General features: G+C 46.5%; 2 protein-coding genes across 3 annotated transcripts; one reads left to right on the forward strand and one right to left on the reverse strand.

Moving 5' to 3' along the window:
* Positions 1 to 425: 425 nt before the first annotated feature.
* On the reverse strand, positions 426 to 6,772 carry AHSA1 (activator of HSP90 ATPase activity 1). Its single transcript, XM_054400207.1, has 9 exons — positions 6,689 to 6,772; positions 6,132 to 6,322; positions 5,873 to 5,955; positions 4,954 to 5,071; positions 3,183 to 3,271; positions 2,715 to 2,849; positions 1,808 to 1,909; positions 1,238 to 1,289; positions 426 to 813 (listed from the first exon to the last, which is right to left on the reverse strand). Exons 1-9 carry the CDS (start codon positions 6,766 to 6,768, stop codon positions 641 to 643), a joined length of 1,023 nt encoding a protein of 340 aa, XP_054256182.1. The 5' UTR covers positions 6,769 to 6,772; the 3' UTR covers positions 426 to 640.
* Positions 6,773 to 7,360: 588 nt separating this feature from the next.
* VIPAS39 (VPS33B interacting protein, apical-basolateral polarity regulator, spe-39 homolog) lies at positions 7,361 to 18,691 on the forward strand. 2 transcript variants are annotated; one of them, XM_054400059.1, is made up of 19 exons: positions 7,361 to 7,460; positions 7,919 to 8,018; positions 9,554 to 9,697; positions 10,628 to 10,666; positions 11,007 to 11,071; positions 12,037 to 12,093; positions 12,970 to 13,062; positions 13,701 to 13,734; positions 14,082 to 14,184; positions 14,273 to 14,300; positions 14,476 to 14,549; positions 15,069 to 15,144; positions 15,431 to 15,565; positions 16,120 to 16,161; positions 16,548 to 16,637; positions 17,111 to 17,197; positions 17,718 to 17,807; positions 18,099 to 18,203; positions 18,475 to 18,691. In XM_054400059.1, the coding sequence occupies exons 1-19, from the start codon at positions 7,368 to 7,370 to the stop codon at positions 18,493 to 18,495; spliced, it is 1,476 nt and encodes a 491-aa protein (XP_054256034.1). In that variant the 5' UTR covers positions 7,361 to 7,367; the 3' UTR covers positions 18,496 to 18,691. The 2 variants fall into 2 exon arrangements, with proteins under 2 accessions (XP_054256034.1, XP_054256035.1); XM_054400060.1 differs by lacking the exon at positions 18,099 to 18,203 and having other exon boundaries at positions 18,475 to 18,495.
* Positions 18,692 to 27,371: the final 8,680 nt, after the last annotated feature.

Consider the following 27,371-nt stretch of genomic DNA (forward strand, 5'->3'; position numbering starts at 1 on the left):
TTTGTAAGCAGGAGTTTCCCTAGCAGTCATTTGGTTTTCTCAGACATCAGGTGAACAAACTACCAGCGCTCTTGTAGAGCAGGCTTGACTAAGAATGGATTGTGTTGGAGAAAGGGATGTGTAAGGGAGGAGAGAAATAGCTTGAACAGCATCTTAGATCCCTTCAGAAATGGAAAGGGTTTGAAACATTTACTAGCGGCAGATCAAAAGCAGAGAAAATGAGCAGCTGCTCAAACTAAAAACTGCATCAAGCTAATGCTCTCTGCTCCCCCAGAAGCGAGGAGTAAATCACATCGGGATCAGCGCTCCTTATTGATTGCTGTTTTTCCAGACAGATCCCTTTCTCAGCCTATCACCCAACCCTTTGAACTCAAGCCAATCTGACGACACAAGTTCCATGGTGGGTTTTTTTAAGTTAGGTTTATTTAGCAATAGAAGTATGTACATGTAAGAGAATCCCCTGCAGCACGAGACATGCACAAAGCTGTGAGGGACTGAAAGTGGTGCTGCTCAATGGCGTTCCTTATCACCTGTCATCCCACTTTACTCAGCAGCAGGGCCAAGATTAGAAAGGGACAGGTGAGAAATTTATCAGTCCACGTGGCAGAGTCTTCAGGCAGAGCCTTCCCAGCAACTGGTATTAAAACAAGCGGGCGCCATAGCCAAATGTCTGTTTAATGCCTTCGAAGTAGTAGCGCTGCCAGCCTTGCTTTGTTCTTTCCTCCTCACTAGCAGGTATGCCCTTTCCTTCCAAACACACCTCTGTCTCACCACCTTTGTCAGTGAAGTTCAAGGTAATAGTTGCAAAGTGCCCTGGAGGAACCAAAGCAAATCTGTCAGTGTGTGGTACAGTATATGCTGTCTCAGGCTGCTGCTCTGCTCCTCCTCTCACACAGCACCACTTTAAGACTCCTCATGATCCATCCCAGAGGACCTATTTATGACAGCTGCAGGCCTTCTTCAGATAGAGAGGGAGGAGAGGGCTCCCTCTTCATGGGATTCGAAGCACTTGCAGCCACAGCTGAGCAAACTGCTACTTCCTTGTTCCTAATCCCTGACTACTGCTCTAAGACACAGATGACGATTCTGACCTGATAGTGTGAGATATGAAGCTGGAATAAGGCTGGTACAGCTCCCAGAACACTCTGTGCTCCCTGTTCACAAGCCAGAGTGCAGTGTGGCAAATGGGGATGGAAAGCTTCAAACACAGGCAAACGTCCATTCTTGAACTACTTACCAGCTGGCCAAGATTTAAATCTCCATTTCATAACAAGTTGCTTCTCAGGGACCTTGGAAAGAGAAAGACTGAGTAGTAATTTTTTGCAGATCTTGCAGTCTAGTAAGAAAGTTAATCTGAAGCCTCAGAGACTTGTTGAGAAACACAAGCACACACACAGAGGGAAAGAGATTTTTAAGTGTCCTTTTCTTTCCACTATTCTAGGATGGTAGGCCATAGTACACTCCCAAACACTGAGACAGTGTCCCTATTCAGAAGACTTCAGTGGAAGGAGGGCTAAAGAGGAAAAGAGTCTTTTACTGTCTTTAACATCCCTTCAACCCTTAATAAGTAAGTAAAATCAAAGACAGGGCAGCTGCATGACTGGAGGCCAGATTTTCTCCCCAGATTGAAGTCCCATACATTAATCTGTACTATAAAAAACAGTTCAATAGCCACAGCAATCGATTCTAGATAACTATGGGCACCAGGCAGAATTCCTCAACTAACTGAAGTTTTATTACAGAACTGATACCTGAAAAACAAGAAGCTGCCTCTAAGCAAGATATATCTGCACTAGTTAGTACTTACTAGGTCAACAAACTCTCCTGTGACACTGCCATCCAGCAACTGAAATTTGCCTCCTTTATCAGCCTCCAAGGTGGCTTGTGCATGAGTAAAAGCTTGGACCATCTGAAAAGAATTCAGGAGAAGATCTGTATTACTTTGCATCATCTGCTTGCAAACTTGTTGTCTAATGCCTCCCTCACCAAGATACCAAGGCTCTGGAAGAGGAGGTAAGTCAACAGTGTGAGGTCTTCATCAAGAAAAGACAAATACCAGGGCCTGGCCAGAAAAATCAAGGCTGTAGCCACCACAACAGCATTCTGCCTGCCATGGGAAAAGAACCTCTAGCTTACATATTCCATGCAGTGTTCTGTAAGCCATGCTTATACTCTGTTAACTCCTTCATGAAACCTAGTTCTGAGAAAAGTGGGGTTTTTTTTCCCTTTCTTTGCATTTTTCTTTTTTTTTTTTTAAGAAAAAGAATAACAAAACACTAAGACCACGTTTAAATAATAACAGAATGTCACTCTCTCTCCTTAAACTACATAACAGCATGTGCAGAAAAGGGAAAGCTATGTCCAAAGTACCCTTTGATACCACCTAACCTTAAAAGGAAAAAAAAAACCAAAAAACCAAGAGCACACAACTGTAAATCCCAAGAGATGTGTCCACATGCAGTAAGGGATACACCTACAGAGAGGTGCTGATAGCATTCTGGAACTGGCTTCTGGCTGGCGTTAATTCTCTCTTTTCAGCTGTGTGAAAAGATGCACACATGAGCTTTAAGCTCCACTGTAACACAACTGTTCTGCAGACCAGCTTTCTTACTCCATTCTCATGGATCATGAGCATCCTACAGAACACTATAAAAAGCTTTTTAGAAACGATCTTCTATGTGCAAAGGACACATCTCAGATCAGCTTGCCATTACCTCCTGTGTAATGAATACCCGGTAGAGTTCCTCAGGAGATGTTAAGAAGGTGTCCTTCAAGCTGATCTTGCACGTAGGGATCTTGACTCCTATGGATTTGGACTGCGATGTGGCAGTACTGCTGCTAGCAGCCGTCTAGCAAAACAACAAGGAAAAAACACACACCCCTATAGATTTTTCACCAGAAAAGCTGAACAAATGGTTCACATATCCAAGAGAAAAAACACAAAGGCCTTTGGTAAAGGCATAATTAGGTACAACCATATCTGAGCGTAAAAAGCAGATTTATCACTCTAACTGAATCAAGAAATATCACGTGCTGCAAAATGAAACAGTCAGGCCTCCCCACAGATTCCTGACTATATGCATCCAATAAACAGCATAGGTTGCTCCTGTAAGCTCCAGAATCTAATGCTGTGTACCTTCTCCTTCACAGATCCAAAAGCATGTTTGCACGGTTTTATTTACCTTGCGGTCTTCTGCTTTAGGAGCCACCTGAGGTGTTGTTTCCATATGTTCACCATTCACTGTGGGCAAAATCATGCCCTGGGTGAATTCTGGAAAGACAGGAATGTGCCCATGAAAACTAATAAAAGATCAAGTGAACAGTTTTAACTGTTCTTCAAAATTCACAACCAAAAAAGGATTCCAGGTTTCTCCCCTGCTCTTGCTAGCATCCATGACTCAAAACAGTTTTGAAAAAAGTAGAGAAACCTCTTTTTACAGGCAATTAATTCTTCTTGTCCTCATTACTCCTCACTGAAAGCCGTATCAGAACTTGTTTCAACTTACCTCCTCTTCCTAGCCTAGACACACTAATCGCTATGTTCCACATGTTGTTCTCGTATTAATGTTAGCCTTACACTTATGTAGCTTTTTCTCCCCTCTCTCATTCTCCAATATAAATAGCAATCACATCTCAAATACTTCCATCTTGCTGGTCTAGACAAACCAAACCCAGCTTTACAATTGTTTTTCAGACTGGCTCTGCCCTCTCCCTGTTTTTGCAGTACAGAATAGTTACTTCTAACTCCATCTTCACATTATCTTTGTTGACACCAGATGACAGGACTGATGATGACATAGTCAGACTAGATGACAGATGACATACAGAAACCCAGGGGAGGTCTCACCAGTGCCCTGCCAGCTGCACTAATGTTTTTATAACTCCACCAGAAGCTTCTACCTCTCTCAGCTGCTTTTTCTCCAGCTCTATCGCTTCTGTCATTGCTCTTTCTCCTTCTTCTTCATCTGTTCAAACTGGCAAAATTCCATTATACAGCAGAATTTTATTTTATATATATATATATATATACACACATTTGTGTGTATAATCTTGCGTACCACACCACTTACTTCCTAATTATTACTTATTCCAGCCCACAAGATTATATAGTTATACCTGAACAACATTCTCATCTTCCACTGGGTGACTTCAACTCCCACCCTGAACACTAAAACATCTGAAAAAAGCCCCAAGGGTACAGAAATGTTATCCTGGAAAAGCAGCAGCCAGCAGTGGCTTGTATTTACAAAGCTTGAATATCTAGCTCATGTAGTGCAGTAGAAGTAATTGGATATAAAAAGCAACTGTAGTGTTCCCAGTCTGTACTACACAGCAAAGCAGAACTCATCCAGAGCACACCGATTTAGCTCCAATTGCTGGAATCGGGTGTATCTTCTCTATTAATTTTGATCTTGACCTGAGAAATTCAATGACAGACACAAAACCTGTAGAGCCATGCCCAGTTTTGAGTTATTCTCAAATCCAAATAACACCAGATGCCTTTACTAGTGTAGCAAAAGAGAAAAACTAACAAACTAGAGAGAAGTTATCACCTTCTACAGGACTAACTGAAGGGCAAATTGTGCCACATGCAGTGACTGGTATTTCTGTGTCACTGGAGTAGCAAACACATTTTACTGGCTTTGATTTTCTCCACAGCTGAGCTTCAGTGTGTGAAGGACATTCTCAACTTTAGAATATCAATGCAAAAGTTGTTACTGAGTTGTCACCAAACCAAATCTTTCTGGGCTGTGCTAGTGTTTAAAGACAGAAGTGCTTCTTGACAGACACTAACCACTTTCAAAAGAGCCAGAAAAGTTACGGTTGTTGCTGTGACACCTTCCTGTTGAGATGGGGTGAGGATCTAATATTCAATCCTCTTGTTACTCCAGTTTTTCCTTTAGCACTAGCCCATATGGGCTCCCACAGCACTTTTCCATCTCCGTTACATACCTGTTTTGAGAGTGCTGATGTATGTTTTCATTGCATCTCTTATTTTTTTTGCACCCTCCTGCTTCATCAACATCTTCAAGTTAGTGTCAGGCTCATCTTTAGCGAGGCTGACAAGGATCTAAACATGGACAAGTACAGATTAACAAAGCTATACTTGCATGGTCCCTTTTATTACTCAGTTCAACATCACAGATAGACTTTGACTAAACTTTCACAAGTAACAGTGCAATTTTATTAATCTTTCACTTTATCTCTCTGAGCCTACAGCAATGTACACATGTACCTAAATATCTTCATGCATTACCACAGAATCATTCAGGTTGGAAAAAACCCTCAGGATCACCAAGTCCCATCGATGACCCTACTCTACAAGGTTCACCCCTAAACCTTATATCCCCAGGCACCACATCCAAATGACCCTTAAACACATCCAGGGTAGGTGACTCAACCACCTCCCTAGGCAGCACATTCCAATGCCTGACTACTCTTTCTGTGAAAAAGAAATTTCCTAATGTCCAGTCTAAACCTACCCAGTCGTAGCTTGAGGCTATTCCCTCTTGTTCTATCACTAACTACCTATGAGAAGAGACCAGCACCAGCACTTACATCTAGAGGACAGGAATTTGATAAAGATACACCCCAGGAAGTGTTCAAGGCCAGGCTGGATGGGGTTTTGAGCAACCTGGTCTAGTGGAAGGTGTGCTTGCCCATGACAGGGGCATTGGAACTAGGTAATTTCTAAGATCCCTTCCAATCCAAACCATTCTACGATTCCATGGTCCCATTAACTTAAGTAGTCTCTAACACTAAAAAAGCTATACAGAAATATACTTTAACAGGTTAACAAGTATTATTTCTGTAAGGATTCTTGTTAGAACAGCCACACAGTCAAACAGTATCAGCCTTTAGCTGTGCTTACCTCAACTTCGTCGATGTCATTTTCATCTGAAAGATTAGGAATCTCCACATAACCTTTGTATTTCACCCCTGTCTTGGAGGTGCCTATAATCACAATTAGGTTGTTTAGATTAAAATTTCTTGCTTCAGTTGTTGCAAAAGCAAACATATTGTAGCACAATGCAATACTTTATTACTATTTCCTAAATTAGGTAAGTATCCTTATCTTTAATCCCGTATTTGAATCTGTTTTTGAAACAGAAGTGGAGAATGTCACTCACCAGTCCATGCCAGCTTGATAGCCCACTCATAGAAGAAGATAAGTTTCCCTTTGCGGTTGTTAATGGAAGCTTCTCCATCCAGCTTGCTCACTTCTGTCACCTCACAAGCCCCTTCCTCACCCTCCACCCTGACAGGCAGGAGGAGAGTTTTCAGCCGCTCGGTGGACCAGTTGGAGGCATCTCGCTCCGTCCTTTGAGAAGACCAGGTGATGTGAGAACGTGGGACAGGCCGTACCACCAGCACACACTGGGACTACCTGGCCTTCCCGGATCCTTCCCTCTCTGCCTCGCTCCGACACGCACACAGAGCCCTTCCCCAAGGCGCTTACCCAGGCATTCCCCGGGCGCCCCAACGCACCCCCCACATAAAAAGAGGCGAAAGCCTTCCGAGGCGTCAGCCCAGGCACCCTCAACCAGCACCAACACACACGTAGGGGAAGAAGAGAAGAGCCCCTTCCCAGGGACAGCGGCCGGCAGCCTCCCTCTGCCCAGGGGGACGGGGGACGCCAAAAGGGACGTCCTGACGGGTCTCGGGGCCGGCGGCCCGGCCAGCTCACCAGTGCCAGTTGTTGACGTTAGTGGCGTCCGCCCGCTGCTCGACGATCCAACGCGGGTCTCCCTCCCCCCACTTGGCCATCGGGACCGCCGCCGCTGTCGCCGCCTCCTCCACACGGCTCGTCCGTGGAAACTGCTAGAACCGCCGGCCGCCGCGCCACCTCCCGGCTTCCGTCACCGGTACGGTCCCTTCCGGCGCCCTTCCCCCGCTTGGCGCAGGCCTGCCTTCTAGTTCCGCTGCGCCGCCTTCAGCTGCTGCTTCTGCTGGTAGGCAGCTCCCGGAGCCGGCCACGCCTCACAGTCGCCCGAACCCGGCTGTCGACAGCCGAGCCCTTAGTATCCAGCACGCAGGCCGCGCCACCGCCCTGGACGTGCAGTCCGGTGCCCGCGGCGTCGCGGGGCACAGAGCATGCCGGTACTCGCAGTATGCCACGGGGAAAGCGTCGCGGTGGGCAGCGGTGGGGAGACCACGAGTCCCGGCGTGCTCTGCGCGGCAGCCGCACTTCCTTGTCTCCCCTCCCCGGTAGTGCCCTGCCGGTGGCAGTGCCTAGCACGGGAGAGGTGAGCGGGACCGAGGGGCAGCAAGTCCGGGAGACGAGACTGGGATCGGGACCAGGCGGCGGGACGAGGATTCCATTCAGGCAGCCGCGCCCCTGATACTGCCGCGCGGTGCCATTACAGATGAGCTGGGCGAGGGCGGACGAGGAAGAGTATTGGCACAGCTCCAAGTTCCGTGCCTTCACCTTCGACGACGAGGATGATGAGCTCTCACAGGTAGGGTCCGATCCCCGGTCTGCTGGAGCACCAGGGCCCGACCTCAGAACCCCCTGGGCAGGCCCCCTCCGTGGCCGTCTGAGCCCAGGCCTCGGCCCCGTGTTTCGCGGAGGGTCCGTTCTTCCTGGGTGGGGTGGATGCTTGTCTCTTGCCCTGCTTGAAGGCCACCGTGGACTCCCTTCTCGCCCCTCACGGTAGCCAGTCCGAAATCTGCGTAGGGCCGTGGTGTACCTCCTGCTGGCTGAGCTGTCAGTGTTGGTGTCAGTGGCCTTTGGAATCCCAGTGGTGAAGCAGGGCTGCTGTATCTCTTAAACATCTCTGAAACACATACACAGGCGTTGTCTCTGTTCTTTGGAGGTGACAGCAGAAGCCGAAAAAGCTGTATTCAAGGGAATAGGAAACAAATCGTGTTCTGCACCACTGCTGGGTTTTATGCAAGATCTTTCTTTTGTCCATAGCTAAAAGAATCTAAACGAGCAGTGAATAGCCTTCGGGATATCGTCGATGATGATGATGATGACCTTGAGAGGGTCAGCTGGAGTGGAGAACCTGTGGGAAGTAAGTGCAGAAGTACTGCAAGTTATCCTTGAAACAGAAGGAGTTTAAAATCACCACTTAAGTAATTTAATCAAGGTTAGGAGTACTACTTGCTATCTAGTCCTGCACATCTAATCTAATTGTCATCTCCTCAGGTTATATAGGAGCCACTTGATTTATCTGTGTGGTCCACTGAAAAGAGAGCAAGCAAAATTCCAAATTACATAAAGAAGAGGAGTGCAGACAAGTGGAGGGAATTCACTGTGGTTTTCCCAGTATGCAGCCCAGCTTAGAGCTGGTACATTGGAGGTTATGGCTTGATACTCACTGTGCTTAGCTGGCCTGCAGGATTCTAGGTGATCATTTCCTTCACACTGCTGCTTGAAATGGCACTATTTAAAGTTCTTTGTGCTTTGTCTCCACAAGACTTTAAGGAGATATTCCAGGGTTTAGTGTGCATTTATGGGCAAACTGTTATGCTAGAGGTTTGAAAAGGTATTGTAAGCACTAAGCAAATGTGTTTCTAGTGGTGATGGGAGTGAGCTCTTGACCCACACGTAATGCTGTCTATCACGATTTGGATTTCATGACCTGCAGAATGGTGTGGCACTTGCTAGCCAGTGCCAAACTGTGAAAATTTACATTTGGGTTACCCAGAGGACTTTCAAAGAGCCTGTTCTTGTTCTATGCCATAGCTCCTCCCTCTGGTTCAGGCCATTTCTTTTCCCACCTAAGGTCTCTGCCTATTGGCTTTCTTTGCTCTGTCACCCTGTCCTAAAACTTGTGTGTTGTGTGGCTGCATGAAAAGGAAATCTCAGACAAGCAGGAGAGAGACATGCACATTGTTGCCAGCAGCATGTGCACATTGATAGTTTGTTTTGTCTGTGTGGGGAGGAAAACTGTCTTAGTGTTCTAGTGTTCAGGAAGGTATGCTCTTATGTTTCTGTAATTAGGGGTAAGACAGGGATTCTCTGTGTTGCTGTGTGCCTCTAGAGCCCCATGCAACGACATATAAATGTTGAGTGGTCTATGCATTTTTTTTCTATAAGCCATGCCAGCTGTACAGCATATTACAAGAAACAGCAGTTTCAAGCTTGAACATAGAAGATTTCACCTCAACATGAGGAGAAACTTCTTTCCAGTGAGAGTGATGGAGCACTGGAACAGACTGCCCAGAGAGGTTGTGGAGTCTCCTTCTCTGGAGACTTTGAAAACCTGTCTGGATGCATTCCTGTGCTGACTACTGTAAGTGATCCTGCTTTGGCAGGGGGGTTGGACTCCCTTGAGGTCCCTTCCAGCCTCTAATGTGCTGTGATATGATGAACATTGCTGAAATCAACCATTTCTGGAGAACAATGCATAAATGTTTTCACAAGCAGTATTACATGAGGTTAGGATTCTGGGTACTTTGTCTACTTAGTGCTGAGGGTCAGTGTTATCAGGATGTGCCAGTTCAGAACTGACTGGGACACGCTTGGTAATATTCCTCCGGTGCCATAAGATGGTTCTTTACAGACTGTTTTTCCCTGTCATAAATGTCTTCTGTCTGCACACAGGTATCTCCTGGTCGATTAAAGAGACAGCTTCCAGCAGCACTAGCTCATTGGAGGGCCAAGACTCCAGCCTACAGAAGGGCCCTTCCTCCTATGCTGCTTTTCCCAAACAAGCTTCTTCCTATTCTCTAAGCAGCCTATTTAAAGGTGAGGGCTCTCCTATACAATGTGGACAAATGGGTTTTCTCTCAAGAGTGTCAAGGGGTAATTGTGTTATCTCATGTAAATCTTTTAAGTGTATTGCACCACAGGGAAGCTCTGATCTCTCCTCAGTGTGGGAGTGTATCTCTCACTAGCATGTTCTTGTGGTATTGGAGGGAGCTTTGGAGTTCATGGCTTCTTAAAAGCCATATTCCACAGAGCAGCAAGGTAGAGCACAAGACTGTACAGCAGACTTTGCATGGTGGAAAAGAGAAGGCTGCAAAGGGGCTGGCTTGACTCATGTGGCGCTCATTTGACCTTCAGTACTGTAGAGAACACAAGTTGGTTTTTCTTTATTTGGAGCTCAGCTGGCAGCTGTTGATGTTCTAGTTGTTTCAGCCATGGTAGCAGCAGTGGTAGCATAGCTGGTTAGGGGAAGCTGTGCCGTGGGGAGACTTAACACAGCTTGCAGGCATTCAGCTCTGTTGTTTCACAGCCAGACAACAACCTAGCTTTTGCTCTGTCTCTCTCTGTGGGGTGGATTTCACCTTCAACTTTGATAATATGGTGATAATAGAAGGCATCCAAATCACAGCCCCGGTGAAGAAAGCTGTGTGTGTTGCCATGGCCTAAACAGTGATGCATGCTTGAGCCTCTCCTCTGCAAGTAGTTAAGTGAATTTAGGCTAACCTCTCCTGGCCTAAACAGCTAGAGGGCAGATAGGGCCAGCGTGTGGTGTGGTTTGTGATGCCACAGATAACTTCAAGCCTTAGATTGCAAGCAGGTGAGCCTCAGCTATGCCACTGAGAATCACCATACAGAGTGGCTTGTTCTAGAGCTGCAGCATACTGGCCTGAAGCGTAGGTTTGTGTTACCTCTGCAGGAGATATTGCTGATGAAGAGACAGTCTCACACGAATGTTTGTCTTGATTTCAGGACGAAACAAACTTCCAAGTTTCCAGTCCCTTTCAGATGGTAAGTTTTGAATACCTGCCTCGTTTTGGGAGGGGTGCAGATTTACGTAGACCAAAAAAAAAAAAAAAAAGGGAAGTGTCATTTTCCTTATGTTGCAGAAAGGGAAACTCAATCTGGGTTGTTTGAAAGTCATTCAGCAAAGAAGCGAAAGAGCTGGCATGCTGGTGTGGGCTAATCTGCTTATGTAGGACTAACAGCTGTTGGATTTAGAGCAATTTTGTATTGCCATTTGGTGCTTGAGTTTGGACCTTCTACCATGAAAACCAAGGAAAGGGTGATTTTGGAAGTGGGTGTAAATCAGGATTTTGATGTGCTACTCAGCTTTGCCTTTCCCTCTCAGCCCTCTCTGACACAGGAGTTAAAAACTATGCCCCAGAGCTGCGCAGACCGAAAGCTGAGTACAAGGTGAGCAGCCTGTGTTTGTGGCACGCTGAGGTCAGAGCACTGCCAGAACTTTCTACTCTATTGGTTCTATGTGAAGTGATTAATTGCTATTTCAGACAGCCTCTGGCCGGAGGTGCTGGAGGGAACCCTGGTGTTCAGGACCTTGGATGCTCAGCTGTACATTGACTTGAGAGACTTATGTGCAGTGGTACCCTAATAGGATTGGATCAGCCCTTTGTTTTTTTTTCTTTAGTCTCAGAAAATCTTCAATGAAAATTCAGTATCCTCAGACCTAGTTCTGTTTACTCCCTTTCTTTGGCTCATTTGAGGCAGAAGGCTGAATTGCAGCTGCTGGCTCAAGTGCTCAGGTCACTGCCACTGTTTCCAGATCATGGTGTCTGCAGGGGAAGGACTTTGGTCGTTGTGGCAGTGGTAGCATATTACCTTAAGATGGTCTCACTAAAGGGTTCAGCACCCTTGTCACGTTGTACTGGTCCTGTGCAGGTCTCCAGGCACTTGCCTGAGGCTGTTGTCCCTGCATTCTCCACACTGCTGTGGAAGGCTCACCAGCAGAAGTTTGTCTGAATTGTAACAAGGAACTGCATCCTTTCTCCTCAGTTTTGGGTTTGTCAGGTTTGCATGTATTTTGTTTGCCTTTCTAAAGCGACACTGGAGCTTTAATTTGCAAGGAGGACAACCTATTGAAATGCACTTCTTATAAAGGATATGCTGATAGTGGACCTTACTGAGGTGATAGACTCTGTGTTAAGATCTGAGCCTCTAGCTTCTCTCTCCACCAGCATGCAGAATCTGATGGCCCTGCATCTGCACCTGAACACTATAGGGACACATGCTACAAACACCCACCCTGGAGCAGCTACACATGGGCCTTCACTCTGATCCAGCAGAAGTGGAAAGCAGCTTTGAGGCTGCTGGTGTGATCTGACCTCTTGAGCCTCAAGAGCTCTTTATTTTTCTTGTGTCAGGATTACAGCAGTGATTGGAGCCCCAAAGACACAGTCATACGAATGCAGAGGGGCAAGGTAAGGGCTTTCCACTCCCACCTGCTTTCAAGTCACAGAGGGTGGGAGGTCCTAAATGGTTTTACACTTTCCTATGCTCCTGGCTGTTTCCAGAGCAGGATGGGGATCTGAGTTTCTTGCAGCATCTAGCAGGGATGGTGCTCTGCCTGTCCACTGCTTTGCCAGGTGGCGGTGCTGACAGCACACTAGCTCAGGAGCAGCAAGAGACCTTCAGGGGTTTGCTGCGTTGTTTTGAGTCATCCCCTCAGCAAGGCTTTGACAGAAGGTGTGTGTACTACTGTGTCCCACTGTAAACTTTCTGCTCCGTGGGGCTGGGTTTGTGGAAAAAATCTGAAGGTGTGGGGCTTTACATCTCTTCTTACTTGGTGGCAAATGGAGGGAGGAAGACAGAAGCAATCTTGGTTACACCAAATCTGGACTCTTAGTCTCAGCTGCTTTTGGTTTTACTTCCTCAAAGGCTGAGGTGACCTAAAGGCTGAGAGAGGCCACAGTTATGGGGTAAGGAGAAGGAAGGAGGAGTCTTACTAGCCTACTTTTTTGGTCTCCTCTGTGGAAAGGGCCCTGCAGAGTGTCCTTCTCCTATCAGGCCTGGTGGTTTGCAGGGAAGTTTTGCCTTGTTGCAAGGGTATTTGTGCTGCATATACAATGTCTGCTGTCCTAGCTGGGGCAGTAACGAGGGCTAGCTCTGCAAACCTTGTGGACAGATTCTCAGGGATCATGCCATGTGCAGTTTCAGCTAAATGAGAAGTTCTCTGCTGGCTGGGAGGGCAGTTATTGATGTTGCTGAAGGACTCATGGGGGAAGAATAGGTAGTACCTTGTGGGTTGGTTCAGCCTAGGGATTGCCTGTTGTACCATATACTACTTCTGTCTCTAGGTCTGCTCTCTAGAGAGATTCCGCTCCCTGCAGGACAAGCTGGTGCTCTTGGATGAAGCTGTGGCAGGGCATGATGGGAATGTCATTACAGCTGTGAGTCCTGCTGCGGCTGTATAGGGCTGGGACTTCCTGCGTGACCCCACAGAGGGTGGTTGTGTGAATGCAGTATCTTGCAAGTTGGGGAGTTATTTGCTTAAACCCAAGAAGTTACTGAAAAGCATCAAAGCTGGAGGCTGGGAGGTTCCATACTGCTGATGGCTTTCCTGCCGCTCTGCACAATTATGTCATGTGCCTAACAAGGAACCTGATCCTTCAGCCTTGCAGTAGATCTTTGCAGCAACTTCCTGAAGGCTGAAGCTTAATCTGCTCACTGTGACACTGAAGATCTGAGAGGTCTTTCCAGTTTATTTGGCTTCCAAAGCATCAAGCAGCAAACTGGGACTGTGTCAGAGCTTCCCTCATCCAGATCTCACATGGAAGGGTTTTTCTCTGTAAATTTTGATCTCATCTAAGCTCCAGAGTAGGAGTTAGGGTGGTGTCCAGGCAGCTGTGGCTCTGGCTTACTGTTTGTCCTGTGTCTAGTCTGTAGCAGAATTCAGTGTGATGCTGTAAGAGTTGTGTATTCAGAGGCCCTTTGCAAAAGCTTCCCCAGGCATAGCTCACTCACTCTCTGTCTTAATTCGGATGAGGACTGATCTGCTCATCTGAGAGCTGCCTCTCTGTGTTCACAGGTCCTGATATTCCTGAAGCGGACTCTAAGGAGAGGTAAGTGTGACTGGAGACAGGGTTTCTGTAATGTATTTCATTGCAGGGCAAGTGTAACATGGTAGGGGGGTTGGTCATGCCCACAAAGGCCCCAGAGAGGAGCTTTAAGCAGAGGTAGTGGTGATGGGGTGGATACAAATGAATCTGTAGGGCTAGCAGACTGCTGTGAATTTAGCTGGTAGCCTAGTGAATAGGCTTTCCTGTGCTCTAGCCTCTAACACTGTGCTTTGAGATGGGGTAACGTCGTTGAATGTTGCCAGTGGCATGCAACTCTGGGCACCATGCTTAGCCCTCTCTGGCTTGGTAGAGTTAACTTTACCACTTGTACATATCACTCTTTACTGTAGACATCTTGTTTCGGGAGCTGGAGGTGCGGCAGGTGGCCTTGTGTCATCTGATCCATTTCCTCAAAGAGACAGGCGAGCAGAAGTTCCTTCTGGATCTGCTCAGGTGAGGCTCTTGCACAGCCTTGTGGCAGGGCTGAGCATATTGCTAGGAACCTGCCTCCACGCTAATGCTTGCTCATTTCCTTTTGCAGGTTCCTGGACAGAACTGAGGAAGTTGCTGTGAGTATTCCCAGGAGGAGAAGCTCCCTTTTCTTAGTGAAGAGAGAATGTAATGGGCAAGGGATGCTGCCTGCAGGGTAGTCAGGCGAGAATTCTGCATCCCCATTTTTCCCTCTGGAGTCCTGTACCTTCCAAATCCATGAGGACAGACTGTGCTCCTTTTCCCTCCCTCCAGCTGTCCCAGTACCGAGAGCATTTGAACATCCAGGATGTGGAAAAAAGGAGGGAATTTTTGAAAGGCTGCATTGGGTAAGATAAAAGTGCAAGAGGGTGGGAGGGATGAGAGTTCTTCACAGATGGCGACAGTAAATAAAATCAGACTTCTATCCCAGTGCCACAGCTTGAGAGCTGATGTTGATTTTTGCTGCAGTGGGATGTTGTGGACACAGTGTAGACCAGAGAGAAAGAATTTGTGTTGATCACTAGTCCAACAGCTTTTGCTGCTTACTTGTGGGCAAAGATGCTTCAGGTACCTTCTCATCATTGACCCTTCAGGTTGTGAAGGATGAAAACCTTGTGAGTTTGAGTGCTTGAGGGAACTGGTAGCATCAGCTTTAGGTTGTTTTGTGAAGACACCACATGATTTTTCCTTCTCTGGAGCTTGTCTGGGAGAGAGCCAGTTGGAGAGGCCAGCAAGGCAGAAGCTTGACTAACCACTCAGGCTGGGGAGAATGCTCTGTGGGGAGCACGTTTTGTAGAGAAGAGCATCCTTCCAAAGTGTACTGTTGATAGCTGTTGACAGTGTCTCCTTCCTCCATGCCTCACCAGGCTACCATTTTCAGCTGAGGATACCTCCCACATCCAAGACCATTACACCTTGTTGGAACGACAGATCATCATTGAGGTATGACATTTTCCCTGCTGGTCAGAAGATGACTGGGGCTAGCTGAAAGATCTCTGTCTGTCCCTAACTTGTCTCACTTTAGATCTAATCAGCTTGCCCTGGCTAGTGTTAATTTAACTGCTATTCGCACTGCTGTGCCAGGCACATGTGTGAAATACCAGCCCTGAAACTTAATGCCTTGTTGAAGCTGTGCTGTCATGACACTCTCTGCAGGTCTCTACCCTGCAGCTAGGTCAGGCAGTTGGCCTGGCTCAGCCCCACCCTCTCTGTCGTTCTGTTTCCACAGGCCAATGATCGACACCTGGAGACTGCTGGGCAGTCAGAGATATTTCGGAAATATCCTCGCAAGGCTTCAATTCTCAACATGCCACTCGTGACCACCCTCTTCTATTCCTGTTTCTACCACTACACAGAGGCTGAGGTGAGGATGATGTGGGAGAAAAGAAGGGTTACATCTCATCCTTGTAGCCCTCAATATGTGGGGTGGTTAATCCAGGCCATGTTAAGGCAAAAACTAGGGGGAGGTCATATTTCACCCATCAGAGAGACCTAGAGGAACCTAGGTCCTCTTGTTCGTCTGGGACCATTTTGGAGTTTTGTGTGCTTCTAAGATGGGACATTAAACATCAGACAGCCTGTCAGGGAGTTGCCTCCTAGAAACAACTGTCTTTTACTTCTGGCTCCAAGGAGCCAGAATCAACCCTTAATCCCATGAGGCTGAGGTGTGTGATACTGATCTTGGAACTGCTGGTGGTGTACCAGTCGAGGATGTAGGGGAAACCAAACCTGAGAGCTAATGGTGTTGGGATAGTTGTTCTCTTCTGCCAGCCGTTTCCGTCTGTGGTACTGACATGAACAAAAAGCAGTAAAAACTTGGTCAGGTTCACCCTGTGCAAGGCCTTACAACAGGTGTCTGAACCTTTCCCCTAGCGTACCCTGCTGAGTTTTCTCTGACTTGTCTGCTGCTCTCTCTAGGGGATGTTTAGCAGCCCGACCAACCTGAAGAAAACATTTAAGGTACGTGAGTCTCCTGCCATTGTGGCAGCAGTAGCAGAAAATGTGAGTAGCCAAATTGTATTTGGCAAGGGGACTGGGGAGGAGGAGTTTGAGGAGCTCAGCACTGAGATAAGGAAGAGCATGGCATCCTCCTGAGCAGGGACACTCTGGAGGCTTAGAAATGCAAGTGAGAGCCATGTGGAGGTTTTCACTGAGTGTATCCTGTCTGCAGCAGCACTTGTAAATCCCCACTTTCTGCTCTCTGCAAGTGCTGGCCCTGGCCTTAGGCAGCATCTCATCTCCTTGTCTAGCTGTTGGTGTAGGTCCTGACAGGACTGGCTCAGATGCAGCTCACACAGGTCGTCTGAGCTGTGCTACTGCTCTGACTGCAGCTTTCTGCCTTGCAGATTCCTGATAAGCAGTATGTGCTGACTGCCCTGGCTGCCCGTGCCAAGCTGCGAGCCTGGGATGATGTGGATGCCCTCTTCACCACCAAGGTGAGCAGCAGTTCTAAGTAATGACATACACTGCTGTTATCTGGCTTGTTCTGGAGTTACCAGACAAACTGGTTTTACTTCAGCAGGGCCCAGCACCTGTGCTGCAGGGGGTTGCACTGCCTTCCTACTTTCCTTGCCTAAGACCTCTGCTTAGTCTGAGTTGACTGTAACAACAAGGTCAGGGCTGCCCTCATGCTCTTGTTACCAAAGAGTTCTCAGCCAACCTGTGCCCAGCCACTGCCTGAAGGGCCGTGCCAGCTTTGCATGTGGGGATTGGTGGCGTATGTTGCTGGCACTGGGGAAAAACATTTTCTTGTGTATGTGGAGATTGCCCTTTGAGGAGTAACAGAGGATTTGGAGAGATTGCCCTTTGAGCAGTAACAGAGGGTTTGGAGAGATTGCCCTTTCAGGAGTAACAGGGGGTTGGGAGAGATTGCCCTTTCAGGAGTAACAGGGTTTGGCTCTCGTTTCAGAACTGGCTGGGCTACACCAAGAAGAAGGCACCTATTGGCTTCCATCGAGTGGTGGAGATCTTGCAGAGGAACAATGCTCCTGTGCAGGTGAGCAAGGAACCACTGCTTATGTCATCTTGCTCTTTGGGTGGGTTTGAGGTGTGGATGATTCCCTGAAGTGAGCTGCTTCCCAGCTGGGAGTGGGAGAACAGCTTGTTGAGACGCTGACTCGACCAGGTGGTCACAGCAATTAGCTGAGCAACCCATACACCAAAAAGAATGGCGGGTGGTAATGAGGGCTGGGCCCTAGGACTGACTGCAAGAGGGACAGCAGTTATCTGGGAGCTCTTTTCCCACAGTGTGTCAGCTTTGTTTGCTGCATTAACTTCCTTTGTGCTTAATCTGGTTCACCCAATCCATGGGAACAAGGTAGCCTTGGACTTTGAGCTTTGCGAGCAAAGCTTTACTGCTTCTGGGGTCCTGAGCAGTCTTGTCCTGGTCATTTTTTGTCTTAGGAAGGGTCAAGTCTGTGTGACCAGCAGACTTGCAAGGTTTTGTGACTGGGGTGAGAGAACGAGGCAGGAGATGGCTGCAGAAGGCAGCTGAGATGCTGTTCCTTCCCTCGCAGGTGCTGCAGGAGTACGTGCGCCTGGTGGAGGATGTGGAGACGCGGCTGAACCTCGCCACCAAGTACAAGTGTCATGATGTTGTCATTGAGGTAGGTCCCTGCTCTGTGTGTGAAGAGATGGGACAAGAGCCTGCTTTTTTTTCTCTATCTTTCTCCTGCTCTACCCTGAGCCACTGCAGTCCTGTGCCTGGTGGAGTTTGTTTATCTGTGTGGCCTGGGAGCAGTGATACAGTGGCCAGTGGAAAACAAGTGGGCCAGGAGAGTGGCTCCTAGCATTTGTGCTGTGGAATTGTGCTGAGGGGCAAGAGACAGGGCACTGTCTAACTGTGGAAGTGTCCTTCCTCTTCGCTCAGCTGGGTGCTGGTTTTGCTGTTTATCTAGACGTACAGGGATCTAAAGGATCGCATCCAGCTTGCAGCATATAAATGTAAGGTGGAGCGAGGCTCTGGAGAAGAAGAGAAGATAAACAGCATTCTCAACAACATGGTGAGAAAATACCTTCTTTTTCTTCCAGGGCTCATCAGAAACAGCCATAGATGAGGTGTAAGGGCATGACTGCCCTACATACTTTTTATCCCTGCTAGGAAGCTAATCTTGTGTTTGGGATTGTATTCAATGTCGGAGTGAAAGGTGAAACTGAGAGAAATAGCACTCTCTAGCCATAATTGTTAGTGGGAAGGATTGTGGGACTCGCTGACTTTTCACCTGAGGAATCTGTGTTCAGCACTGATGTTAGTCGTGTCTTACTCTCTCTTAGCAAATCCGATGGAAGAACTGAGCATCGGTGAAGCAGCTTGGCCATTGCCTTGCCAGTGTAAGAGGAAACTGCAAAACTCAGTCCAGTGCCAACAGAGCAACTGCATGATCAACATTTGTCAGTGACAGTGGGTGCCTGTGGCTTATGGGACAGTGGCATTCAGGCTGGCTGAACACAGCTGCTCCAATGTAGCCTGTAAAACCATGGTACTGATCTACCAGGGTTGATTCTTTTTGGAATCTGATTCTCTTTGACTTGGCTGTAAGCCAGGCATTGCTTTTGTTTACAGAGGGAAGTTGCTGGGCACAACAAGATTAGCATTTGCTCTAGGTGGTGCTTGGGCCTATTCTCACAAGAGGAACAGGTCTGTCTCACCTGTCATCTTGCCACCAGACAGTGCTGACCCATCCCTGTAGCACTCAAGACAGGCTTGGGCACCACCAGTCATGGCTATGGTTGGAGTAAAGCCTACTGGACTGTGTTCACCCTGCATCAAAGAGTGTATTGGGGGAAAGGACCAGCTCAGCAGCTGTACCTTTAATCCTTTTTATTTGGGGTTATTTGTTTGGTTGTTTTTTCTTAGTTCATTCTGGCTCACCCTAGGAATAGAGGAGCTGTGTGAATTCCTACAGAGAACCAGGATAGCAGCCTCTGCCATTATGCTTGCACTGCTACCCCTCAACTCTTGGAAGATCCTTATATCAGGGCAGAACAGGCACCTAGTGTGGAGCTGGTCAGAGCCCTGCTGGGTTGGAGGGAGAGCAAGGAGGGACCCTTCTCAGTTGGCACAAAGCTGCTGGTCACTGCAGCTCTTTTCTTTGAAAGTGTTAGCCAGGAGGGATTGAATTGCACTTTCACAGAAATACAACTCCTCAGGAAACTGATGGCTTCATCCTTCCAGACCTCGATTCAATTCCTTAAATAAAGCTGTGTCTCTTTCTTCTTGGACTGTTTCTTTCCTTCCCACACTGAACACTTTGTGTGCTAACCCTCAGCGATTTCTCACACCTCCCACAAAGCAAGTATGCAGGGTCTTTTCTCATGTCCTCAAATCTAGTGCTTTGCTTGCAGTAGTAATCTTATTTTACATTTCCACTGCCATCAGCACAGATTAATTAATTTTAATAACGTAAGAGAGTTTGATGCTGCAAAGGTGTACACAGGAAGCGTGAGGGCAAGCTTGAGCTCCCGTCTCCCTGATGCACTGTGCACTCTTTTTTCTGGCAGTGTTTGGTTTTCTTACAAAATTTGTTTAGGTTAGTAGGGACCTCTTGATCATCAAGTCAAATCCTGCTCAAGCAGAGTCACCTGGAACAGGCGCACCAGGACTATGTCTATTTGGATTTTCAGTACCTGCACAGCTGGAGATGGCTCAGCTTCTCTGGGCAGCATGTTCCTGAATGTGACCACCTTCACAGTAAAAAGCTGTTTTCCTGTCTTCACCTTCAGTTTGTGCCCACTGCACTTTCTTCATAGCACTTCAGGCAGAACTCACTAAATAATATTTTTCTGACAAAATTTTTGATGGCATGGAAACTCCAGGGGTTTTATTGAGAAGAATGCTTCAGAGATCTTCATTTTGCTTTGTTCATTTGGTTGGAAACTTAGCTGTTCACGAAGCATTTATTTAGTTGTTTGCTTTTTTTTTCACTAGCCCTATTGGAACATGGTAGGTACATAAACCCCATTTACTGAAGGCTGGCTAGTTAAGGCCAATTGTAAGTGGTGGTTGAGACTCCAGGTTGTTAAATATTCACCCAGCAGAGAAAAAAAAAAATCACCAAATGAGCATCAGTGCTGAAACAGAGATGCCTCTTTCCTTGTTGCATGGCTGCAGGGTCAGTTATAGCAGACAAGCTTCTTGGTGGGCTCTCAACACCCAGCCAGGAGGGTTCAGCCTGCAGCATTACAGCAACTGCACAGAAACTAACTGCCCTGTAAACTCTTACATAAAACAAGGCAAGTGGGGAGAACAGTCCTCCAGGGAGATGCTTGGAACAATAAAATCCTCTTTCTAATCATCTCAGGACACAGAAGAAGCAGGGATTATTAAATAGCTTTTTATAGGTCTTGAGAACTAGCCAGATCCCAAGGCCTGGTTGTTTCAGCTAAAGGCTTCAAATCAGTCTGCATGAATTGGGGCTAGGCAGATGAGCTCCCTGCATTTTATTCATGGCAGAGGCTTCTTGCTCTGTGCCAGTCTGCTGCTGCCCTTTGCCATGTAGGAACAGTGATGGGCAGCAGTCAGTGTCCTTAAGTGCCACTTTGGGCAGGCAGACAGTAGTCCCAGCTAGGGCATGGTGGTTTGTGTTTCACCTGCATGTGGTAGAGCACAAGCAGCCATGCTGCTGGTGCCCAGAAGTCAGTTGCCTCTGCTGGTTCCATGGACTCTTGAGTTGTTTTCTCCTTGGTTATCACAGCAGACTTGCAGAAGCAGGGGTTTGAGTGCTTTTATATCCACACTCAACTGGTGACCTGGCTGACATTGCATTTCTCTGCTGCCTCCCATTGCATATGCTGCTTATCTACTTCATCACTCAGCCTGCTACCCAGAAATCCTGCATTGTGTACAGCCTTGTCACCACCATCCCTCTCCTCAGGTGAAACGGACCACATCATTTCAGAACATGCTGCCATTGTTTGGGCAAGCCCAGTGCACAGCTCTGGCTGAGCCAGAGCTCTTGTGGCCTCTCATGACTGTGAAATGTCATTGCAAACCTTGTCACAGTTGGTCACTTCCTCAAGTCTCCAACTGCTAGAATCACAGAAACACTTTAGAGTTTCACCTTTCTTGATTGTCTAGAGAAGCTGGAGACTTTGTGGCTATAGACCTGAAAATTATCAAAAGGAGTTAATGGAGATCTAGATTAAACACAATGCTGGCATTGAAACTCTGCTCCTAACAGGGCCTCAGATTACTGCTGTAAGATAATCACTTGTGAGATAGAACAGGAAACAAGGTGTGGAGAAACTGCCTGCAGTCTGTGGTCAAAAAAGCAAACCCAGTATGTTGCATTTCACTTCAATCTGCTGTTGGAGGTCTTCCAAGTACTATGAGTGCAAGGGTATGACCTGCACCCCCTGCTCATGACCCCTGTGGGCATCTAGCCCAGAAGGCTAGTCCTGGCCTTCTGACAAAGTGACCAGTGAGGGGCCAAATGTGATGCTGCTCTTCATGCTGCAGGCAAGGCAAAAGGTTTGCAGATCTTGCAAAGGATAACAACTTCCTCCTCTTTACCAGCTAAACCTAGTTTCTCCTTCATCAGCTAAACCAACCTGAGTGATGCTGGCTGTTGATTGCAGAGCTGAGGGAGAGCAGACAGTGTGGATGGGGAGGGGAGGGAAGAGAAAGGGAGTGGAGAGGAAAGGAAGACCAGATCAGACCAGACCTTGCTTGAAGGAATCTGCCTGCAGTGTGGAGGGGCTTTAATCTCAACATGTTCATGTGTCACTGCAGTTCTGGTATGACCTATGGCCCGTGGATTAACTTTAACACAAGGCAGCGAGGATCCTCCATCAAATAGGAAGACGTTTTTTAGCTGGGTGGCGCTGCAGGAGCATCCTTGTCCTGCCCTGCCGGCGAGCTCCCTTCTGATGCCTCTACTTTCAGGTTGAAGCAATTCCTTTGCTGCAGTGCCATCGTGAGGCTGTAGGACCAGTGCTCCTGCCGGGAACCCATGGATGAGTGAGGCGAGGGGCACAGTCCCAGCGGCGCTGCTAGATCCTGAAGCAGGGCAGACAACCTGCCTCTGCAGTTCCCCAGTAGAAGCTCTCTTTAGGCTTCAACTTGGTAGCAGTTCTCCCGAGGAGTTGTGCTCGGTGGTTCCCCCGCCTGTATGATTCAAGGTTGGGTCTTGGGTCTGAGCTGGTGATAATTCTGTTGATGAGGAGTGCAGCATAGGTGAGAAAACCCTCCTAGAGAAATCTACCACTGTACAGCTAAAGCTGGGGTGGAAATAGCATGCATGGAAGGGGGTGGTCACGCATGCAAAGTGGATGGGCAAAATGATGCAGCATGTGTCTCCCTCACCAGTTTCTCTAGTTTGGGGTCACCCTGTCTTCCAGAAGCACTGCTTTCCATGTACCTGCCACTAGTTTTTAAACAGCTGCTGTTTTCCTTCATGAAATAAGAGTAAGCCTGAGGCTACATCAGTGAGAAGGAGCTAAGATGTGCTTTCTGAGCAAGAATATGGTTCAAAATCTTTTTCCCCTCCCTTAGGCTCAACATCTATTTCCATGGGTGTGTTGTTTCTATTGTTGCTGCTACATCTGTCCACAGCAATTTCATTATCCACTTCTGCATGCTCTTCTCATTTTTGTCTCCATGAACACTCTTAAAGCAGGCTATAATGTCTGTTCATGATGGCCAAAAGTTTGTATGACTTCATATGCAGCCTGTAAAGGACTTCTCTTTACTCAATGAGAATGAGCTATAGAACATACAAGCTATATTAGAGTAATTACTATTAATTTCAGCACCCCTCACCTAAAATGGTCCTAGATCAGAGGTTTCAAATAAACCAGCTCTAACTGATCATCAATGCAATTTTTCACAGATGTGGGAGATGACAATGTCTCTTCACACCTGTGTGCACACTGGTAAGCGATATTTGGGTTTGTGTGTCCTGCGGGGAAAGTAACAGTCAATGCTGAATGGCTGGTGGCCATTTTCAGGGCGGCAGCCCTGAACAGCAACATGTGTCAGAGCCTGCCTCAGCAGAAGGCACTGAAATTACTCAGTGACCTCTGTTTCCCCAAATGCTGCCCTATCTGTGCAGAAAAATTTCCTGACCATGGCTTGGGTGCCAGAGTCAGCAGAGGTTTTGCTTCTTCAATGACTCAGAGGAGTAAGAAAGCATTGAATGCTAAGGCACTGCTTGTCCAAGCTTCCTCTTTGCTCTAAAACTTCTCATCCCTCGTCTGACGGGGCTGAACTATGTATTGTCCTTAGGACCTGCCAGGGAAGATTGCTTTAGATGATGTTTTAGCAATAAAAGATCTGAAATATCATCCCTGGGTCGTTTTGTCCCTGGTTCCTGTTTGGCTACTTACCAGGGTTGTCTGAAGCCGGTCATCAGAACTGCAGCATGGGATGCAGGAAAGAAGTTCCTATGGGATATCTAGTCAGGGCAGATGTTGCTGGTAGTGAATTCAGTCCATGGATTGGGCTAATGAGGAGATTAAGTAAAGGGAACACTGCTTGAGGGAAAAGACTCTCACTTGGCTCAGTTTTGCTCTGCATGGCAGAGTAATACCTGGTACACTTTAGATTCAAGTATCTGACTTTGTTCTCCACTGCTTCCAACATCTGCTCAGAAATTCCAGAGGAAACTGCTAGCTGATTCTAAGTCCTCATAAACTGTAATGAAGCCTGTGGCAGAATGCTTTGCTGAGATCTCATCCTAGCCACCTGACAGGACTGAGGAGTGCAAGAACCAGCACTATTCACTCTTAGACTCTAGCATATTCCAGCCAATAACCATATGCATACATTTGTTTCAACAAGTTTCACTCTCTGGACTGCTCAGTAAGCTTACATATCCCATGTCTGAGTCTAGACTCAGACATATCTGAGTCTTCCTTTATTTTGGTTTGAATTTGCTTATTACATAGTTATCCAGACCTATGAACTGCTTCAGTTTCATTTTTTTTCCATAGGGGATCTCGAGGAAGCCATTGATGCCAGACAAAATAGCAATGATTTAGTCGGGAGCACTCTTTCTGTTGAGCCAGGCTTTAACCAGCACTTATTCATACTGCTTGATAATGCACCACCCCCACCACAGGCTATGTAATATTACTTTCAAGGAAAAAGGAGGTAACTGGATAGTCTGTCCAAATACATCCAGGACAAAGTATTTTTTTATTCCCTAAATCTCTAGTTCAGTTTAGAGTATTATCTTATGCTTCCTGCTGTCATCTACAATGTCTTTCAGTAGTGTTTACTATGATAAACCACTGCCTAGTTTTCTCTCACAGGAAATGATTTCTGTGGTGAGGCCAGGGATTAGTTGTGCATCTTGTAACTGGGCCCCTTTTCTAACAGTGATTGCTGGCAGCAGCTGGCACCACACCTGTACACCACTTGTTGTATCTTACATCTGGGCTTTACAGTGAGCCCAGTCTGCAGACACTAAAATCTGGGAGAAATCTGTTCACTTGAGCTGCAAGCAAATTATTATCAATCACAGGTGATTAAAACACAACTATTATATTATTTATGTATTTATTTTTATTTGTCTTTTTAATCAACTCTGAAGCAGAACTGAAAGACAGACAGGGCTACAATCTGATTTATAGCTTCTGCTTCACTTCCTGGAAGCAAACAAGGGACTGGAGCAAAGAGCCAATGTAGGGATGTGTTTGCTGTCATCAAATGGCTAAGAGCTACAATGACTTTTTCTGTGATCTGGAGAAGGTGGAGCTATATACCTGCTTGGACAAACTGCAAGGGAATAAGACTGTATTCTGCTGTCCCTGCTGGGCTTCTTAGAAAGGTGGATGTGCAGTGTGAGATTCTAATCCTGCCTCTGGGTGCCCTGTGATACAGGGAGAGCATCCGCTACCTCAGTCTGGGCTTGTTGCAAAGGAGGAACTGTAGTATAGGGCTCTAGTCCTGCTTCTTGGATAAATTGTGAGAAAGTGAGGGCATCTGCTTTCTTTCCTGATCGGGACTTTTGCTCTAGGAAGAGACCCAGAGTGTCTGTGTGTGGGAGGGCAATGGATCTGCTGAAGAGAGGCTTCTCAATCCACAGCAGCTCTCGCACGTGTCGTGAAATCTCCTGAAAGACAAAACAAAATACAAGAAGGTTTCCTTTCACACAGTAACAGCTAATACCATTCATTCTGTGCAAGAACAGCAGGAAAACGAACTGAATTTCTGAATTTTGGACTTTTCACTTTTGAAGTTGCAACTCAAGAGGGATCTGAACCCATTAGCCCCGTGTGACATTGCAAAAGCACAGCACACTGCTCAGTCTCCAGGTTTACTGGTAGGGGTGGCATCACATCTGGTCTCTTAGTGGCACAAACAGCTCTTTCCACTTGCAAAACAGACAAATTATGGGTGAATGAGCTGGAGTCTGTTCTGCCTAAAGCAAAAACTGGTGTTTGTTAAGTTACATTGTCAACAACAGAGAATATAGACAGAAGAGATGTAAAAACTAATTTAAACCAGTAAGTCATATTGCTCATTAAGGAAATGATGGGTGACTGAGGCAGCTGGTCAGTGAAAAGAGCTTTGCCATTATTTTTTAAGTCAACTCTGAGAGTGTAGCCTTCTGATTTGACTGAAACTTCAAAATATAATTCACAAAGTTTTGCTGATCTTTCACAGTATTTGCTCAAAACTTTTCTCCAACTTTAGCTTTGAAGAGCAGTACCACACCTTGTGCAATATCAAAAGAACACTGGACTAGTATCTTCAGTGATTTTGATATTTAAAATACCAGTAGTAACTTCACTTGTCCATGCAGTGTAGCTTCCACATAATTCGCTGTGTGGCTGCTCTCTAGCCAAGTGCCATTTCCCCTAAATTGCAAAAAAAGTGTCTTTCATACTGAGCTGATGCTATCATGTTTATTTCTATAGTAACTATCTCAGTTTCAACTGTTCACAGACTTTCACTGGTATTTCTAGTTGGGAATCTTATGTGCCTGGGACTATGGCCTTAATTTGTATCTGCTCTGCTACACATTTTCCTTAAAGACCCAACGAACCACATCCTCCTCAGAGCTCTGCAGACTTGGATATTATCAAGAGTAAAGTTCTCTACAACACAAACAATTAGAAGGATAGTGCACAATCTTCAAGAACCTCTAGGTTCCACTCAAGTCTGTGAGATGTCCCAAATTCACTTGCAAGCTATGGAAAACTCTACAGAGAGGCTCATTTCAAAGCCTGATGCAATATGCTGGCTATTACTTATCCTGTCTCAGAGGAAATTCATTTTCTGCAGGAGGAAGAATGGATTACAGTTGACATCTCTAACCCACAGCTTAGTGTTTCTCAGCAGCTGAACTACCACCACACTTAATCCTAATATCCCAATGTGAGGCTTACAAAGCCTGTGAAATTCTTGACATCTTTGGTAAATGCAAATGGCTATAAATGCTGTATCTGCTTGTACTAGAAATACTCTTCAATGGCTATTGTCCGAAAAACTAAACTTAATTTGGTGCCTTCTCCTTCACCTAACAGGCAAAGTCATGGCACTAGTCAGTAATATATTTCATTTCAAACAAACAGTTAAGATTGTGCAGCCAGACTGCGGGAAATTTGCTTTTTGATGCTTTAAAATGAAAAAAAAAAATAGTGTTCCTGCTCTAGCCACTGGACCACAAAGATTTTTCTTTCTTCCTGGTTATTTGAACTTCTACCATGTGTCCTCTGGGGAAAACAACTTTAAAGTATGATGCAAAACAAACAATTTGACTCTAAATGTAGCCCTTTGTGGTTTCCATTAGCCAGGAGAAAAGGGTACTAAAATGTAAGTCAGCTTGCTTATTTTCTGAACCTTCAAGAAGTTTGGAAGGCCAGACCATATCCCTGAACTTCAGTCTAGTTAGATTAACTATCAGTGCTTGTTACAGAAAAGATGTAGGTTTGAAAGGAAAACGAGCAGACAAGTACACGTTTATAAAATGAGGAAGATGCTGTTTGTGTTCAGCAAAGTGTAGAACAAGGAAGTAACAATGAGTTCCCCTCTGCTGCCTGGGATCAGTGGCTCAGTTGCTGCAGGTCAGCTCTGACTAGATTTTTAGAAGTACTGCGAATCAGTAAGTGGAAAGTTACTGAAAAAAAAAAATCTGAGGGATATATAGGCTTCGTTTCAACTTACACAATTGCATGTGGCAAGAGGAGCAACATAGTCTTAAAGATAGGCTAAGTACTTCCAG

Source organism: Indicator indicator, chromosome 4 (assembly GCF_027791375.1).
Source record: "Indicator indicator isolate 239-I01 chromosome 4, UM_Iind_1.1, whole genome shotgun sequence".
NCBI classification, from domain to species: Eukaryota; Metazoa; Chordata; class Aves; order Piciformes; family Indicatoridae; genus Indicator; species Indicator indicator.